This window comes from Electrophorus electricus, chromosome 19, assembly GCF_041902795.1.
Source record: "Electrophorus electricus isolate QZ-2024a chromosome 19, ASM4190279v1, whole genome shotgun sequence".
Taxonomy (NCBI): Eukaryota; Metazoa; Chordata; class Actinopteri; order Gymnotiformes; family Gymnotidae; genus Electrophorus; species Electrophorus electricus.
Window position 1 is genome coordinate 16126662 of NC_137515.1, and position 19657 is coordinate 16146318.

The 19657-nt window shown below is 36.5% G+C and overlaps 2 protein-coding genes across 5 annotated transcripts; both read right to left on the reverse strand.

The window, feature by feature from the left end:
- Positions 1 to 3246: 3246 nt before the first annotated feature.
- LOC113581685 (uncharacterized) lies at positions 3247 to 9716 on the reverse strand. 2 transcript variants are annotated; one of them, XM_081702927.1, is made up of 7 exons: positions 8530 to 9716; positions 7632 to 7812; positions 7101 to 7211; positions 6703 to 6745; positions 6307 to 6377; positions 5823 to 5893; positions 3247 to 4298 (listed from the first exon to the last, which is right to left on the reverse strand). In XM_081702927.1, the coding sequence occupies exons 2-7, from the start codon at positions 7639 to 7641 to the stop codon at positions 3912 to 3914; spliced, it is 693 nt and encodes a 230-aa protein (XP_081559053.1). In that variant the 5' UTR covers positions 7642 to 7812; positions 8530 to 9716; the 3' UTR covers positions 3247 to 3911. The 2 variants fall into 2 exon arrangements, with proteins under 2 accessions (XP_081559053.1, XP_026872801.1); XM_027017000.3 differs by having other exon boundaries at positions 7632 to 9716.
- Positions 9717 to 10517: 801 nt separating this feature from the next.
- On the reverse strand, positions 10518 to 14500 carry si:ch1073-15f19.2 (uncharacterized). Of its 3 annotated transcripts, none has more exons than XM_035535720.2 (9): positions 14069 to 14500; positions 13264 to 13605; positions 13008 to 13126; positions 12733 to 12880; positions 12429 to 12544; positions 12057 to 12213; positions 11130 to 11492; positions 10800 to 10896; positions 10518 to 10715 (listed from the first exon to the last, which is right to left on the reverse strand). In XM_035535720.2, the coding sequence occupies exons 1-9, from the start codon at positions 14127 to 14129 to the stop codon at positions 10619 to 10621; spliced, it is 1500 nt and encodes a 499-aa protein (XP_035391613.1). In that variant the 5' UTR covers positions 14130 to 14500; the 3' UTR covers positions 10518 to 10618. The 3 variants fall into 3 exon arrangements, with proteins under 3 accessions (XP_035391613.1, XP_035391612.1, XP_081557888.1); XM_035535719.2 differs by having other exon boundaries at positions 14060 to 14500; XM_081701762.1 differs by lacking the exons at positions 12733 to 12880; positions 13008 to 13126 and having other exon boundaries at positions 14060 to 14500.
- Positions 14501 to 19657: the final 5157 nt, after the last annotated feature.

Consider the following 19657-nt stretch of genomic DNA (forward strand, 5'->3'; position numbering starts at 1 on the left):
GCAAGCGTCGAAGCTTTTGTAGGCTTTGCTTAGTGCAATTCTCCTGCGTCAAAATCGAAATCAACGAGGTTACATAAATGTCAAGAAGCCCGATTCCATGGTCACGTGTCGATGTCGGTCTACGTACCTTTTATTAATTGATTTTCCGTTTCTAATCTTTTAACTTTGATTCATATCCTGAATCAAGAAACGGCTCACTTTTTTTTCTTTTATGCACAAGAAAGCAAAAACAAGGATTTTGTCAAATTTTCGTTAAGGCGTTTACGTCTACAAAACCAATGCACGGTTCATTTTCTGATTGGGAAATGTGGGCCTAAAGCGCTGGTTGTATGCCATTGGCCAGCCTGACTAAAATAAGAGTCCCTCACTTAGCGCTGTCTCCAGGTATGAAGGAACGTTAGCATTGATTATCAACACTAGAAAAAATCGTACATATTATGAAAATGGTAAGTAATTTGTGTCCTGTGAAATGCTAGTGTGTACATATGCAGTTATCACTATGTCTGTAAGTGCAAAAAATTAAACAAAATCATCATCATCGTTTCCTATATTATGTGCAGCACACGCAACAAATAATCAATATTAGCAGTCACCCGCACCTTTCATTTAGGATAGGCGGGACAGTTATTAATTTAAAAATGCTTAATGTACATTAAATCGCACAGTTGCACCGGGGGAAGCAAATCCAGCTATTGCTTCAGATGTTGACGGGAGTGTAAAATATTAAACTGTGCTTAAGTAAAGTCATATGGGTAGCCTATTGTAGTATATCTCAAGTCTACATATTTAAGTAACATATTTAAAAGAAGAAAGAAAACATTTTTAATAAATACATTCTTTAGCGAACTAGCAGTGTTTTTTCTATGCCAATAATGGCCAATAGTCTTGTTCCTGGATATTTCCCTTCCTGCTGCAAGGAAGAAGGAAGGCTTATCTCTGAAGGAAAGAACCATATTCTAAAGAGGCATAGCTTTTCTTGGCCCTTTTTAGTCAAAACTGACTCATCTTGTTTTAACAGCATGTTTGGACAGTTGGAAGACAGATTATCATTGGTTTGCATTTTTAATAATTAACCTTTTCAGTACAAACTAGCTAAATATTTGAAAGGCTGTGACATTTTTTTTTCTTTCTCTCATGCCAATCATTTGACTTCTCATCCACTGTAATTTGTTTTATTCTTATTAAAACACCCAGCCAAATTAATATCAGTGAGAAATTAAACTGCCATTTATGTAGTTTTATTATTTTATACAGAACAGTAATCCTAGCTACCATTCGTCACCACATCACACACCCCAAAAAGAAAAGTTTAAATTTAATACAGTGTTTGCCTTTTACTTATAATGCTTACATTTTATATTTAAATACTATGTAAAAATCGGATAGAGTTAAAGTGGAGAGATAAAATTAACTCAAATAGTTTCCTTTTACGTTTTACATTCCTGTCAGTATCTGACTATCTGAGCAATTGTCTCAGACGAACAATAGCTCGATAAGCTTCCCCTCTTTGATGCTACTGTTTGATCAATGTATTAAAACCACTCAAAATCAACAAATGCCCCGTCTACCCTGAAAGAAAGATGCAGGTGATTATGAATTTTTCTTACGCTACTTGGCACTTTTGCAGCAACTAGTTCAAGAAACGATGGGTGTTCCTCATTGACAGGTTTGATGTCAGTCCCCTATACTTGGGGATCCTGAACTTGACTGAGTTTACCAATGGTACTTTATATTTGTCCTTCTACCTCAGACGTATGTGTGCAAATCGATGACGGTAATATCAAACGTTTTTGTTTTTAAAAAAAAAAATAATTTTATGACATGACTAGGATCGGTCGAATGCGGCAGACATTTGGGTTATTTGTTTATGGCAATTACATTTTTATTAGCAGATATAGGCATATTGATAATTGCATATGAACACATTAGAGTTCCAGATATAATGACGTAAATATCTTGCAGCTTGTATATGATTTCTTCTTGCTAAGAAATGCTAGATTATATCTACACAGCACAAGTTGAAGGACTCTTATTTTGGATGGCGGGCTTTGTGGGAAAATAAGTGGACCTCGTAATTGCGTTTCACACTTAAAACAGTTCGTTTTGTAGATATAATGGAAATTCGGACGAAGTCTTGTTTCTGCTTTTTTGAGCACAAAAGGAAACAATGAATCAACAGTGCATGAATCAAAGATAAAGGTTCGTTTTTTTGTTTACCTACTTTAGGATTATTAATGGAAAACCAATTAACGAAAGGTACACGGACCTCTACGCCAGTTTTAGTACATTTAACCACGCAAAGCTTGTTTCTTTTATAACGTTAATATTAAGGGGGGAAATAAGCTTAACGTAAATATTACTTATTTATTCTTAGGTTAGAGGTAAATGTTTTGGTAGTAGCGTACTCATGACGTCATTGTTTTAGTACGTAAACCCACGTTAAAGGTTTTAGAACCGTCCTCCTTACGGATAATTATTTTTGCTTCCTATAATAAGAACATAAAAGGCATAGTCATACATTGTGATTAAAAACTCTTATCAATTTTTGTCTAATCAGGGGCGGCGCCAGAGATTTTCTTTTGCTAGTGTTATAGGGTCGACTTGACTTTTCAGCGATGGTGCTCTGTGATTGAGATTTTCCCATTCATGTGCCGGTCGCACTCGCCACAGTTGGCAACGCCCCTGGCTCATCTTACCCTACTCTCCACTACTACGTTGTGCGTATGAATTAGTTTAACATACTGAAGTCTGTGGGCATGTTTTCTGGCCACGAGAAATATAGCTCACCAACTGGCAAATGAAGCGCACCAATTTACTTTTTTCATGAAGTCATTCTTTGTGGGCTATTTTGCGTACTCGAATCAAATTGTGCCCACGTTCTGGTTCATTTTATCACATCACACAACAGGTGAACGCCGCTGGGTTATTGGATTTTTATTTATTTTTTTGTTAGGGAAATCACCAAACCTTGGGCTCTCATCCTCCAGGAGTTGGTCAACCTTACTGGTCCAACTCAAGTACCTTGGTGGTACATCCCTGACCTAGGCCATATTTTGCACTCAGATGACTGAGCCAATTTTGTTCTCATGGAATTCTGAAAACAGACCATATTTTGCCGATGATAGTTCTAAAGCTTAGGCAACCTGTAGCCATAATTGATTATTTATATACTAGAAAAAAAAATTTGGGTCACAGCTTGTAAAACACATAGACAAAAAGAAACGATACAAACTAATTTCATTTGAGGTAAACTTTAACATTTATTTTTAAATATAACAAACATATGAATTTCAAATATGCATTAGAATGACATGATTGAAAACTATGTAGTAAATTAAATATAAAAGTAGACTATTTCAAACTTAATCTGTACTCTGCACTGTCTTGAACCCATTCACAAATTCTCTTTTAACATCAGACTTTACCAGTTCCACCAGCACGTGTTCAAATATAGCCTTGGAATGATGTATATATTTTCATAGGCCCACTCACAAACATGTCAATACACTTTGTTCATTTAATAATGACTGTGTGCAACCCTTATTATTACAGGGACCAATTTGTTTATGGAAAATATGCATTTCAAGGTGATTTCCACGGTATAATCAAGGCGGACAACAAGCTTATGCAATATCCTCTTATTGCCATTTAGTGCATAATATTGTGCAAGCTCTTTTTCGAGATCACAAAAAGCTGATGGCAGAGACACAAAGGAGCTGCAGAAACCCATTCACTTAATTTATATATGAATTGTATGCTGTGCTATTTGTATTTACTTGTTTCGATCACTTTAAATGTTTAAATAATAAAAGAAATTAATGGCTTATTCAAATTATTTTTGCATAATATTTTCACTCACCTCCGACATCCAAAAATAGGACAGATTTTCACTTTTACGCTTATTTTTGTCTTTAGCTGTCTTGTTCATGGCTTGGATCCGATTGGCCAAAGCCAAGCTCAAAGTCGTAAGGCAAATTCATTGCCTCCATCCCTCTCACGCGATTGTGTTTTCTTTCTCTCATTCGTTCCCTCTGTCGTTCTCGATCTTCTGTTTCCAGGGCTACCTGATGGCTGTTGAGGTAGATGCTGTGGCGGGATGCCATTAGGCTGGCCGTGCGTGAAGGGAGGGTTGCCTCGGTGTCCGTGCCCATCTCCAGGCTGCTTTGCTGGGCTATGGGTTGAGAATGTGTCTGGGCCTGATGTGTTAAGTTCTGTTTCTGCGGGTACTTCCTCTTTTTCTTCTGCTTCTGATTGACACTTAAGTCCAGAGAGGCATATGAGATGTCTGTTAGCTCAGCCTGGGAGAAATAGACAGTGGACATGAGAATAGATAAAACATTATTATTTGCATTAATATTATACTTTAGCATTATTACAATAATTAACACTCTGGATTCATCTTTGCTATAATTATTATGCAGTTTTCTGTATATAGTTGACTATTATATATTTTATTTTAATTACTATAGTATTGCAACATGCTTTTTCATTGTTACCAATGACTTGATAGAGCTCAGAGGTCTTTATTAACTGCTGTGGTAAAAGTAGATGTGTTATCTGATAAAATAGGTAATGATTGTGGTACATAAAGTGGAGTGACAATACAATTCTATCTGACTTCTGTTTGAGAAAAATAGCTTAATGAAAAATGAGGAAAGTGATATTTTTTCCCCACTCAGAGTATGTTATTGCCTTACTATTGACAGGTTTCTCATGTAGAGAACAGAGAACACAATCTTTATTTTACAGTTTGGAGGCAAATTTTAATCTTGACTAAAGTTTTTTTCTGAACTCTCAAGCATTGCATGAAATTGTTTACAGAGATTCAGATGTCAGTAAAATATAAACTCAGATGTATTCCAATATCATATGAGCATATTTCCAGCATCTAAAACAAATAAACAACTATTTGTCTGAGTTTTAAATGTTTATTATTATTATTATTATTATTATTTTTATTATTATTATTAATAATAATAATAATAATTAATAATAATAATAATAATAATAATAATTAATAATAATAATAATAATAATAATAATAATAATAATAATAAATGTCAACCAAGTAAAATGTATATTACTTTTTGATACGGTTTTTATAAAGGTTGAAATAAAAACACAGGACTTAAACTTCTGGAACTTACTTTATAGTATTTAAATGTACTATTCCTACAGGTATAACTACTAGTACTACAAGTACTTTTTAAAGCTTCAAAACACTATCATTACAAAGCGTCACTCATAAACTGAATACAAACACTATGATAGATGCTTTGTGTAATTGATCAGAGACCTGATAAACAGCTCTATGTATCTACAGAGCTGTTTCACATAGAAACACAGTATTGTAACCTTTAGCTTTGATGGCCTCGTGCATGGTGTTTATAGCCTTTCTTTTTGTTGCACGGTGGTCTACGATCAATACCACAGCAATGGTGTGAAATCGAAGAGCTATGGTATTTCTGTGCATGTGGCTGCCTGCTCAAAATAGTCATGCTACATTTGTGACAACAAAGAACACTAAAAGAGTGCATAAGACCTGAATAGCTCTAATATAACAAAACTGCGGGGCACTTGGTCTCAGTGTGAAAATAAGCAAAAGAGGAAATTATTGAGCCATTTGTTTTCATGAACAACAGGAGTCTGACAGAGTGTGCACCCAAACCTATCAGTTCTATCAACGTACCAATATAGATGACAAAGTGTGAGAGCATTATGTTACAGTAGTTATGTATTTTTAATAATAAAGAATTTGCTATAAGTGTTCATGATTGTTCTACGGGATTAGTTATTAGAGCATATTATTTGAGAGTGTGTACCTTCTCATCTTGTCTCATGCATTGCTTTGTCATACGTTCATAGCAGACATCTGCAACCATCCTCAAAGGTCCTGTAGCAAAGAAAAAAGATCACCATTCTGCCCATTGTACAGGCTTTTAAATGATGGATTTTGTTAAGATATGGATTCTGAATTTTGCAATATTTGATTGTCCTTTACATATTTTACTGCATAGCATAGTTATTTGCGAACAACTTATCTGAATATGGAGTGATATATAGATTTTCTGAAAACCATTTAGTCACCACTAAATCTGGATACTATAGTAGCAAAATATTTAATAAAACGTTTTTGTTGTTATTGTTTTCATAATTTGCATGGTTGTGTTGTGGAATGCACAAGGTCACAAATGGCCGTGCAAATTTTATTTCATCCCAAGTGTCAACATGTTTCAGTTGTTGGGGGGGACTGCAAAAAGAATAGCAATTATAAGAAGCTACTTGTATATGTCAAACCAAATTCACCTGCTCCATCTACATGGATGTTCCCATAAATAGGATTGTCTTGATTTAACTCTTCTTCCTCATTCTCATACCTGTGGAACAGTTGAGAATTATTCCGCATTTTATATTATGTATGGTTGTATATTTTATTCTTCTTTTAACTTCAGCATGAGTCATGAGGCATGTTTCACATCAACACCAAGATTATAAGATATATATAAGATATATATCTTTTATATATATATATATATATATATATATATATATATATATATATATATATATATATATATATATATATATATATTATATATATAAGATTATATATATCTTTTTTATATATATATATATATATATATATATATATATATATATATATATATATATATATATAAAATGTTACATGGATAACCCCACCTGTCACTTAGACAGAAATCTTGGAAAACTGGCTCTTCCACAGCTGTAAAGAAAGAAAGATAAATAACATTTATAAGGATTCATCTAATTTGGTCTGTAAACTTTATATAATAATTGACGTTGATTTAATTTAAGAATGAGCTCAATTAAACAGATTAAAATTAGTTTCCAGACTGCTGTGTGTTATCAAATTCGTCTCCATTACACTATTCATAGGCCTATTAAAAAGTCCAGGTTCTAAGAAACATCACAGTATAACAGACATTGTTACACCCTGGAGAAAACCTGTGTTCAATGTATTTGTCTTTGACATAACAATGCTGCAATGCTTTCTGGGAAATTTAATCATGATTACTGCTTTGAGGAAAAAACAAAAACAAACCTGACATTTAAAATACCTTTGTTTTGTCTCTCTCTTCTTCTCAGCAAATACAGAAGGATATTTAAACACATAGATATAAGCAATGCTAGCGATGTCAGTGACAATCCTATGAATGGGCCGTGGCAATCTAGAGATAAAGCAAAAATTCGATTTCTCATGTTACAAAAAGTAAATTCCACCCACTTCATTAACTTAAATAAGTACCAATGTCAACTAAAAATATCGGAAATATGCCAGGGGGATGGACACCTTTACTAATGTTTTAATGAGCCATGCTTTCTCATTCAGACGGTTTTCACTTATAAAACTGATTTTCACTTATATGTATAAATTGTATCTTTCTTCCAAATTATTTTTCTTTCATAAAAAAATAAAACAATGAAAAACCCTCTGGAATGTGCCCCTGCAATGCAACTAGCATTACCACTGATATGTTGTGATACTGTAGTTCCGTCCATATTAGAAATGAGTTGATTTATGATTTTGTCTCAGGCTAAAAGAAATTACCACCTATCCATTTTTTTCAAAAAAAGAATCATTTACTTACGTTCTACCATTGCTGATGGTCTGCTGCTAACCTGGCCGTTTGTGAGGAAGCTTTAGTTGTGTCTGTGTGCATTCTCCATGGGGTGCACCATATCTGCATCTATTTTTACTGTCTTGTATCTTTTTCAGTTACAAACAGGAAATGTGGCAAATACTTAATCCACTGCAAGTGTTCACATCACCTTAACGCAGAGAACAGTGAACGTCACTTAGTGTGATGAGCCACAATACGTTTAGAATCTATACATTTAGAATCTATAGCTTTCTTCATTTACTGCAAAATAAATATACCCTGGCTTTCTCATTTTTAAGACCTTAATTTTCCTGATGGGGTATCCAGATATATGTTTTACATTTTCTTTGCTCAGTTTATTTAATTTAAAGCCTGAAACTAAGAAACTACAATCTCAATTGACAAAAAAAACCCATTTAAGTAGATTTATGCTTAATGGGCTTTTTACACTGATAGCTGTTTTTTTTTCTTTTTTATCTGCAAGATTCACAAATCACATTAAAAAAAGAAAGACACTATAGGAAATAGCTGTAGACTGAAAAACACTATATACGTGGACCTGTGCTCTGTGGTAATTAGGTTTGGTTTAATCAAATTTGCAAAGGTCTCCCACAGCTGTCCACAATGTACAACATAACTCATAAGGTTACCGAGTGCAAGCCTTGTTACATGAGGTGAAGACTCTCTAGCCTAATAGTCTACATTTCCATATCCAGCTCTCATATAAGTGCATTCCATATAACAGCTCTATCAGCCCAACAGAGAATTCCGATCATGCAAAGTTACATTTTCATATGGAGTATCCAGGCTGTTGGATGTTAAATGTTTGCAGAGTGTATGTACTGTCTGGAGTTTTTTGAGTATATTTTTTTTCTTTGTTTCTTACTTTTTTTTCCATTTCCGACCACAAGGGTTAGGGCAGGAAACGTCCTTCTTGTTAAACTTCTGTCTCCTCTTTTAGTTCTGAGCCACAAGGTACAAGTTCTCACATTTTCTAACAATACAGGCTAGTAGAGATGCACGCACACTAACTTTCACTCACACACACTCACTCTCGCTATTTCAAACGCAGCCGCTTACATGCGCTTCATTATGTATTTATTCCTACACCTAAAGCTAACCCTAACTGCAACCTGAGTAACCAAATGGCACTGAGTTGGTTCTTTTAGTCTTTTCGTCATGCATAGAGAATATTCTCTGTCATCCAAACTTCCACTGGCTGTCCAGACAACTGAGTCCCTCGCAGTCCTCAAACACAAACTGAAGTGGAATATTTCAGTGACCACTGATCCTGCACCTATGTTGAAAAACTCAAACTCTGGTACTTATTGTTTGGTGTTGTTTGTTATTGTACTTATCATTGCCTGATATAGCGCTTATGCTTATTTTGCACTTCTTCTATCACCACTGATTAATATATTTCAGCAGTATCTTGAACTCTAACCTACTGTAATGACTAGGATACAATCTATGATTAGAGGACAAAGCACTTTTGTAAGTTGCTCTGGATACGATCGTCTGCTAAATGCCAAAAATGTAAATGTTTTAGTGTTTTAAATGATTTGTGTAAAAACAGTCCTCAAGGTAAATGACCATGCATTGTCAATAGCATTGTCCGTGTTCGTGCTTCTCACTAAATCTCCATTATTGTCATCAGGATCATTGAAACACTTGGCCTGATCAACATGAGTTTCAGTACTGGTCAGCTTCAGTACTTGTCAGTGAAAATGCTAGTATTCAGTACTGGGAAATGTCAGATCAGAAGGATAGGAAAGTGTTTTGTATCATTCTTTGATGGTTAAGTACAGGGACCTGAATAATGTGCAGCTGACCTGTTGTGTGAAGAAAGGAAACCTGTATCTGTGGGTCACTAGGTTTGGTGTGGTTTACATGGTTGGTTTTTTTTTAGACAATGACTTTCTGAGGTGAGGCCTGAGGTTTTAATGTTGACATCTGTGACAGATCCTGGCCGTGCAAGGACACTTCAAGTTCTCCATTTGTGTGACGGGCACACCCATTACATACACATTGTTACATGTGTTTCTCACATTTTGGTTGGGTTCTGATTTCTTCCTGAAAGATTTCTCAAATCACCCTGCATTGTCCAGGTTTTTGCCATATTACTTTCAAGATTACCAGATGCTGTACATGGTTACCAGATGCTGTAAGATATGGCTGTTTTAGTCCAGCTTAAGTATATGTTATCACACTTTACAATATAAGTGGCAAGATCTGTGCCCATTATCTCTAACCTAACTTTAATATGATGGGCTACTCTGGTTACTCAGTCAGCATGTTGGTGAAGTGCCTCCAATTTTTTTTTTGCCCTATAACTGTGACTAAGTGGTAAAGGTAATAAATCTTCAGAACATCTCCAGTTCTGGCTTCTCTCGAACACTGGAACATATCTGCAATATGTAACAGCTTTCTGGTTTGCGCAGTGTACTGTAAGCACACACTTATTGCAGTGTGCATTTATATTGTGAAGTTGCTGGTTTTGCTGTATGAAATCTTTCTAAAAACTCATGTCTGCTGTTTATCAAATTACTACATAGTACAATGCCTACAATGTTTTTCTTTCACTCTGCTGAGGTAAAAGCGCCTTTCTCCTAATTTTTCTTCTAAAGACAATATATTTCCTTGTTGTTTACTCATTGACTTTTCATACATAAACCCAGACAGAGTGTGGGAGTGCCCAGCTGTCAGAAAAGGAAATGGTATTAATAGAAATATAATAATTAAAAAGCATTTAATAAAACAACAAAATGACATCAAAATTATATATATATATATATATATATATATATATATATATATATATATATATATATATATATATATATATATATATATATATATATATATATAGTCAAAATGTACAGGATATCAAAGCAATTTTTATCAAAGAGATATGTACACATGGAAAAAAAAAATCACACCAGAGTAGGAAGGCTCTGTTTTGATGCATGGAGCCATCACACTAATATATCAGTCATACGTAGGTTATGATCTCTTACTGACGTATATTTCACTGGTGGTGGAGGAGGCTTGAATGGGGGTGGCTTATCCATTCTGAGAGAGAGAGAGAAATGCAGAAAGAGTTTAACAGACCGAGAGAAGGCAGACGAAGCGCGGTGGCTTTGATGTGTGTTTCACCTTTTTTGGATGATGTATCTCCTGTACAGAAACCCGATCAGTACCAACAAAAGAAAGAGAGGTATAAGAATATAAACCTCATGTGTCTGCTTCAGTTCTGTAACAAACACACATGACAGGTTAGTAAGGAGCTAAAAGGTCTAATGGGAAAATAATAATAATAAAATTATAACTATATATTCGTTCATATTGACAAAACGTTTCTGTTACCACTTAAGGCCCTGGGTGCCAAAGCAGAAACAGAAACTTTATCTAACAAAACCCAAACTACATAAAAACGTAACGTTAAATCACAATGGTAAATAGGATCGACTAATTGCATCCACCTACTTTTGGTGCCTTCCGATGTGAAAATAATCTTGCTCACGGAAGCGGATGTGACTGTACTGGTGTTAAAGTGTGCACTGCGGGGAGACACTGGGCTGGATGTAGCGTTCTGCCATTTACAGCATCCCTCTCTTGAAACGTCTGCAGAGGTTGTGGCTGTGTTTGTCAAATCCGAGCCCAGTGTTGTGACGTGTGCCTGTAGCGTGGTGATGTTTCCAGCAGGGGGAGAAGTGGTCTTGATAGAAGCGCCTTTCATCGTGGAGGTGCTGTAGGAAGGGCTGCTGACGTGACCTGACTGTGATGTCATGATCGTAGTTCCTGCTGTTGTCAAAGTTGTGCGACTGGTCTGTGATGTTTCCATGTGCGCTTTGGTTTGATGGACAGACAAACCACATTGTATGTGAACATTTAAGGAGTTTTAAACATATGATAAAGTTAGACACTCAAGCTAACTAAGATTTATTTACAGATTGAGAGTATATCTCTAAAACACATCAATTGTTCCATTTGTAGTGAACACATGGTGCAGGGAGTGATTCGAGTATTGATGTTTTGTCACAGGCCATGTGCAAAACTGAAATTGTGCACCTATCTATCCCTGTCAATTAGGAGGCTTCAAAGAGATGAGCAGTATTCAGCCGAGATGTGTCACAGCTCAGATAGGGACACCGAGTGCAGGAAATATATGGTTGGTAAACACTGCTGTCAGCATGGCATGATAGCATGCATGGATGTTAAGGACCTTGAACACAGCAGACCGCCCATGAGATGAATGTCAAGCCTCTGTTTTTTTGTTTGTTTTTTTGTTTGTTTGTTTTTTAAGTTATGCAAATATGAATATCAACCAATATATGAATAATAAGTGATGGAGCTTAATTTGATTGGATGCTCCTTTCCACCTAACAGCTCATTCACACTTTGCTTACTCACCTGTGTGAGTCCTGTTGAGCACAGTGACAGTAAAATTCCTCTGCCTGTAGAGGCGACTATGGTTTTCTGCATTAACGGTCAGAGTGTATATCCCTGAGCAGCTAATGTTTACTGACCACAGTCTTAGAGTGACATCAGAGGACACTATCAAATTACCCTGTAAGGAAAAAAAACCCCAATATACATTAAGAAGGATTTTTAGATAACAAACAAAACTGTTTATATAATTTTTGCAACAGTAAGTCTTTAGCATAGTTACAGTCACAGCAATTGGCAGATACTCTTACACAGAGTGGGTTACATTGTAATTAATATGGCAGCACACGGGCTCCCTTGGAAATTGAACCCACAACCTTGGTGTTGCTTAATTACCTTCTTCCAGACGTATTGTAGGGACTTGGAGGACATTGCCTCACAAGTTATTATCAGATTTGTCCCAGTCTCAACCTGTATCTGGCTGCTGGAATTGCACTCAATGCTGTCAAGGACTGTTTGTAAGAAGAAGAAGAAAAAAAAAGATTTATTTATTTGTGTGATTTTCCCAAATTAAAAGGCATAAAGACTCATGTTTTGTTACTTTCACTCCCTTGGCACCTGACCTCGATTGACTATGACTGTGAAGCATGTACAGGCAAACGTTACTGATGGAGACTCTGTGTGGGTGTAGGACACTCACAGTCCACGGTCAGTTGCTTGGATGACCGCAGGCCTTGTAAGTGTGGATTTGATGAGTTCCAGAGGGGCTGACACATTAGGTCATCGCTGTGACGAGTAATGTTTTGTATTGTGAAATCTCCATTCTGGCTTTTCAGTGACAAATTACTCTGCAGTGAGGGAAGGGAACCAAAGGGTATGCTGGAATGATCTCATGGTTGAGGTCACACAGATGATGGCGGCCCGGTAAAGAAGCTCATAGTGCATGACCTCACTGCTGCCGTTCCCTTCGCTCACCTGCGAGTGCCATAACGTGTAACTGTCGGCTGGGGGATTGCTACCACATGTTATGTTCACCATGTCCCCCTCTATCAGAATACCAGTTGATGGCATGACCTCCATGAAGACCTTTGGATCTGGGAGGCAAGTAAACGTTCAGGTGAAGACATCGACTTCAGCATCAGCAACTTTATTTTCTCCCCTTCTTTGCTTTTTTTTGTCCAAAGTATGAAAACATAAAACATTTTAAAAAATTCAACGCATCGTGACTTACCCATGACTTGAACGGATATTATTCTTTTGATGGAGCCATTGGGAAAGGTGGTGATATCGCAGACATAGTCTCCAGTATCATTCTTCTTAACATTATTCAGAATCAAGACGGAACCTTGTAGTTTAGCTGTGTCTGTCCTGTTTATTAGCCGCAATGTGACATTTGCGTCATAGTGAATTGGGTAGGCAGGATTAAACACCACCAGTTTTTGGTTTGCTCTACTCCATTCCAGCTGGTTGATGTTTATTTCATGCTCCTCTGATGTGATGCAGCGCAGTGTGAGGTTCTGTCCCACTGCCGCTTTCAATATCTTCTCATGTTCTTTGAAGACATTCTGGGTTCCTGTTTATTCATTAAAAAAAAAAAATACTAATCAGGGTTTTTCTCTCATGTTTCTACACACATCTCAACATTTTTCAAATGTTTAAAATGTATTTCACACCTGAAATAAATACAGTATCTAACAAGTTTATAGGCAATGTATAATTTATAATAGAGCACTGTACTAAACTATGCGAATATTAAACTAATTTATCCTCCTTGTTAATGTCTAATGAGAACCATTATGTGTTTGAAAAAAAATACATATAAGAATGTAATCCAAAATACTAATGACATACTTTATAGAGAAGTAATAGAACTCTCTGAAGGACAAAAGTCTCGTAAATGTTATTAAGCCACTGGCCACTTTAAACCATTGACCATTGATTGATTTTTTAATCAATCAATAAAGAAGCGAAAGTTGTAAATGTAGTTATTGAAACTTTGGGGGAAATAAGCATAAAGTTTTGCTTACCTTGCTTACCTTGAATGATGCATATAAAAAAGAGAAGCTTGGTAGTTATCGCAGTCATGATGGAAGACATATCTGTACGCACACCAGTTACTTTGGCAGGAAGAACTGAAAATGACTAGCACAGGAAGTGGGCTCTACTGCTGAAACAGAAACAAGAATGTCTTCACAAATCTTGCTTCTCTCACAGATTATACCTCATATTAAGACTGACATCTGCATATATAATACAATTAAAAAATTTTTTTGTTTTTGTTTAAATCAATGTCAAGTACTGCATAAAATACTCAAATTTAGAAGGTAAAAAATTTTTTTTTTCCAATCAGCCTTTGCCTTTTAGTTGTATTACTGAGATGTCCTGTGGTCTTTATGTAGAATTCTGTGGTTTTTTTTATAGTAAATTTTCTCTCTAAGTGTTTTTAGCAGGAATTTAGATGTTTTAAATCAGATGCTGTTCTGAGGCACTGCTCAGGATCACACACTAGTATGACCTACTGCTAACTTCCTTCTGTGGTACTCTGCGTGCAAGAAAATGAAACCACATAGGCAAGCAGACACAAGCACAATCTAAACACACACACACACACACACACACACACACACACACACACACACACACACACACACACACACACACACACACACACACACATAAATAAATCTATTTGGTTATTGGAGCACTATTTATGTCCATTGACTGACTATTCTTTTATTGGGACTGTAATAAATGTTTTAAACCCCTACAGGCAATAACAATCTGGTTTCATGCGTTATATGTACCTCTGACCACTTTTTTGCACGGCCAGAAATATTTACCGTCGAGTACACTTTGACACAGTTTTGAGAAACAAAAGTCTGGCTAGAGGTACATATAATCCATGGGACCAGGTTGGGTGCAAAAATATTTTAGTTAGGAATATAAAATAAGCAATATTAAATTCTATACACTTTAGGACACTGTCCCAGCTGACTGTGGATCAGCTGCTGAGAGGTTTAGTGTGGCAAAGACTAACTGTTTAGAACTCCTGATGAGACTGAAGCTGATAGATGCTTCTTAAGAGTAGCATCACAGCGAACTTTGAACAGGGCTCTTTGCAGCTCTGAGGATTCATGATGAGCTTCCTTCTGAATGAAAGTGGCTCGACATGGTGCCTTAATTGTATTTGCTTGTGCCATTCCAATGCTGTGTGGCCTATGCACGCCTGAAGCACCTACAGTCCTTATATGTAATCTAGGAGAAGTTCAGTTTCCTCTGATGTCTTATCAGTTGCCTGTGAGCTGCTCTAATTTACTTAAACATCTTAAATATAAATTACACAAATAAATATCAAGGAAATCAGAGGACTGTGTAATCTCATTCCCCACATCACTGGTGTAGACTGAGTTTACATTTTGCTTTGTGGTAAAATAAGTTTAGAATCAGGTAATATCCAAAACAAAGCAAACAACAACAACAACAAAATGCATATAGTCCTGTTTGATACGATTTCATTTAGCATAATTTTTTTTTTTTTTTGCTTTTCAGAGTTGACCTAGGCTTAAATTTGCTCTTTGGTGTGCTTGGGGCAAATTGGTATGTATGAGGTGGTCAGCTCAAGGGCCCAGCTTCTGTAGCAGGGTATTGTCTGTGTCACGTTTGTCCCTCACTGGTGTCATGTTTCCCACAGCTACCCTACCATGTTTTGTTTACTTCCTGGTTTTGGTTTCCACGTGGTTTCTTGTTTTGGTTTCTCTTGGTCCCACTCCCTAACTAGTTAATTGCCTACCCGATTGTACCCACCTGTATCGTATTAGTTTTTGGATTTAAACCACAGGTGCCTTCACCCTCCACATCTTTTCTAGCTCCTCCTTCTTCTTCCTCTTCCTCTTCCTACCTTTTGCTTTCATTCCGGGTGTGGTTGACTAGCAGGTGCAGTCAAATTAAATTAGGAAAGGTTCTAAAACTAAGGTCCAAATAACCACAAGGTTATAACAGCATGTTGGGCTACATATGATCCATTCTGCCATTTGAATCACAGTCAATATGCAGAAAGTATCAAGACCATAATGAAACATGTGAATAAAAGAGTGCAAGGAAAGGAGTATCAGATCAGTAGTTCAACTTGGTTACTGTCTTTCATTTCACTCCTGAGCACAAATGTCACGACTTTCCTTTTCATTGACTTTTTATTTTAAACACAGCACTTCTAATGGTGCCTATTACCTGTGTTAATTATCTTGGTACTCGAGTCTACACTATGATCCCCAATCTGTTCACCACGCCCTTCTTCTCATTGTATCATTTACCGCACCTCCTGGCACCTGCTCATTACTGACCTGAGCCACCTGCTCTCCCTGTGCATCACCAACCCCATCCAATCAGTCAGACGGGTCCATGGACTGTTCAAAGTAATGTTGGAGTTTATAACTACCCGTTGTTTGGAGAAAACAAATGTTTAGGAGGATGGATGTTTTCTTTCCCATATGTCAAAGATGATTATCATACTTCAAAATGCGTTTATAACAGGATAGAGTTCAGAGTAAACACTTGATAAGTGTGGCTGACAACACTCAGTTATTGGGTTTAAGCCTTTCTTAATTTGTTAACCTATATTTTAGATGAGTAGTTGTTTCAGCTGAAAAATATAGTTGGGAGCATGTCCATAGGTGGAGGAACCATGATGGAATTGTTCTTGTAGTCGGGTTGTTATTATTGGAGACACACTTTGTATCGCCATAAGGAGCAGAGCATAGTTTGTGTGGTTTGGTGAAGAAAAATGTAAGTTAATCTAAAGCTTGAAGATTTGTAGAGCCTGCGGTTTCCCTTCTTTTCCCCTTTTTAGTTAATGCGACCAATGAGGTAGGGAAGTTTATATGTTTTATGTTATACTTATTACATATGCTAGTGAGCTGGCTAATAACTAATATGTTGGCTGAAGTTTTGGTGAACATTCAAGATAATTGTCGGTTAACAGCCTGCTGTAATCTGTATGTTGTCTTGTGTGATCTGATTTCCTAATTATTCTCTGAGAGGATGTGTTTGTAATGCATTAAATCACTATGATTTATTCATTATATTTACATAGATCTCACGGCATGTTTGAAGTGCAAAATAAACGCCTGTAATCAAGAACGCCTTGTGTTCATGACTTAACTGGAGGGGATCTAGAGGAAGCTACAATAAGGAAGGTTTTTCCCATATGCCAAAGATGTTTAGCATACTTCAAAGTGCGTTTAACAGGGTAACAGGAGAAAAACAAAGAAAGTTTTATGCAAGTTAGAAACTGATTAACGCATCAAAGATATGATACCCCTAAAAGCTTGACAACGTGTATGGACTTGTACAAACCTTTCTTACGACCCCCCTAATAAAGAACAGGTGTCTGGCTATGGTGAGTGGGGTCTTGTGGGCACAGGCGCAATAAAACTGTCAAAACATTTTTTTTAATGGGGAGCCCATTAGTCTTTCTCTCATAGCAGACATCCAATGAGTTGAATGTGATGCCTGTGGGTTTTTTTTGTTTGTTTGTTTTTTTTTGGGGGGGGGGGGGGTTGGTTATGAATATCAACAAAGGGATAAGTGATGGATCTTAATTTGATTGGATGCTCCTTTCCACCTAACAGCTCATTCACACTTTGCTTACTCACCTGTGTGAGTCCTGTTGAGCACAGTGACAGTAAAATTCCTCTGCCTGTAGAGGCGACTATGGTTTTCTGCATTAACGGTCAGAGTGTATATCCCTGAGCAGCTAATGTTTACTGACCACAGTCTTAGAGTGACATCAAATTTTATATCAAATTACCATGTAGGAAAAAACACAATATACATTAAGAAAGATTTTTAGATAACATACATAAACCTCTAACATCTCATTTTTTGCCAAAGTTAGTCTTTAACATAGTTACATTCAGAGCAATTGGCGGATACTCCATTACAATTATATTACAATTAATATGGCATGACACGGGCTCTTGGGAATTGAACCCATTACCTTCTACCAGACATACTGTAGGGACTTGGAGGACATTGCCTCACAAGTTATTGTCAGATTTGTCCCAGTCTCAACCTGTATCTGGCTGCTGGAATTGCACTCAATGCTGTCAAGGACTGTTTGTAAGAAGAAGAAAAAACATATTTATTTATTTGTGTGATTTTCCCAAATTAAAGGCATAAAGACTCATGTTTTGTTACTTTCACTTCCTTGGCATCTGACCTCGATTGACTATGACTGTGAAGCATGTACAGGCAAATGTTACTGATGGAGACTCTGTGTGGGTGTAGGACACTCACAATCCACGGTCAGTTGCTTGGTTGCAGGCCTTGTAAGTGTTGATTTGATTATTTCCAGAGGGGCTGACAGATTTGGTCACCACTGTGTTGAGTAATCTTTTTGTATTGTGAAATCTCCATCTTGGCTTTTCAGAGACAAATTACTCTGTGGTGAGAAAAGGGTACCAAAGAGTACGTTGGAATGATCTCAAAGTTGATATCACACAGATGATGGAGGACAGCACCATGCATGCCACAGTAAGCTTGAGTAGAAGGTCCTGGAAGGTAGTGTAAAATTCAAACTGGGATATACAGTACAATGAAAAAAACAACACAACACAATCCATAATCGTACAATCAATCAACAAACTAACAACCAAACATTCTGAATGCAAAATCATATAGAATCATAAAGTAAACACAACAAACAATCAACTGATCATAGTGTAAGGGCTTTGAAAAGTAGGATCCAGTGTAGAATGTGGTATGATTGTTGGGAAGTATTGATAAGGTATGCATCAGCATGGGTATTTCTAGGTAAGATCATCTGTGAAGCGGTTCAAGAATGTATCCTATATGAAGTGAACTGCATTAAGAAATAAGTCATTTCCTCACTTAAATAAGTACTCACTCTGTATGGCCTGGTCATCTGATAGTACACAAGCCTGTTCTTGTAAGATGGTTCCAAAGTTTGGAATTTCTTTCACAAGTATAGCCTCTTCATCCATCAATCTCTCCAACTGCATCACCTTATCTAAAACATTCTTCTTAATGCCTAAAAAAGTGTCAAGTTCTAGAAAAACAAATGATCAATTAAATTGACCACCCTATTATAATGCTTAATACCTTTGGGAATAAAAGCAGATAGTGGTGCAGCTGTCTGTCTGGACAACACAGGCAACAAGTGACTGATGCTGCATCTACAGAGTTGGGGCAGAAGCGGGAGAACCATCTTCACGCAATAATCAGAGGAGTCAGGCATGCAGTCATTTCCTCTGGAGATGGTCACTCTGTGGGGCTGATAGCACAGTTTCATACATATGGGTGGTAAAAAGGGGGTAAAAAATATATTGCCTTCATGGACAAAATCTGAACATTTCTGTGGTTTGAAACAAATGAAAAGCACACAGGCCATTTTCCTTTGAAAAGATTCACTAAAATGATCCACTAAAATAAGAAGTTAGTGAAATACTTCATGTTGCAGAATTTGTGGTACAATAGTTATTTTTATACAAAATACTGTGTATCATGTCTATATTGCTTAGTAGAGTGATACCCCATAAATTGTTTAGTTGAATTAGGAAATTAACTCTGCTAAACATGGTTCCCCTGTGTTTAAATTACTTCTGTTT

Bases quoted from the DNA above. Each gene is read 5' to 3' on its own strand.
- LOC113581685 (XM_081702927.1), bottom strand. The intron at 6,378-6,702 runs GTGGGGTTATCC...ACTGTTCCACAG, and splicing joins GATTTCTGTCTAAGTGACAG to GTATGAGAATGAGGAAGAAG. The intron at 5,894-6,306 runs GTGAATTTGGTT...TCTTTGCTACAG, and splicing joins CATCCATGTAGATGGAGCAG to GACCTTTGAGGATGGTTGCA.
- si:ch1073-15f19.2 (XM_035535719.2), bottom strand. From the start codon at position 14,129: ATGTCTTCCATCATGACTGCGATAACTACCAAGCTTCTCTTTTTTATA. The intron at 13,606-14,059 runs GTAAGCAAAACT...ATGAATAAACAG, and splicing joins CATCATTCAAGGTAAGCAAG to GAACCCAGAATGTCTTCAAA. The intron at 12,214-12,428 runs GTAATTAAGCAA...TTTTCCTTACAG, and splicing joins TACAATACGTCTGGAAGAAG to GGTAATTTGATAGTGTCCTC.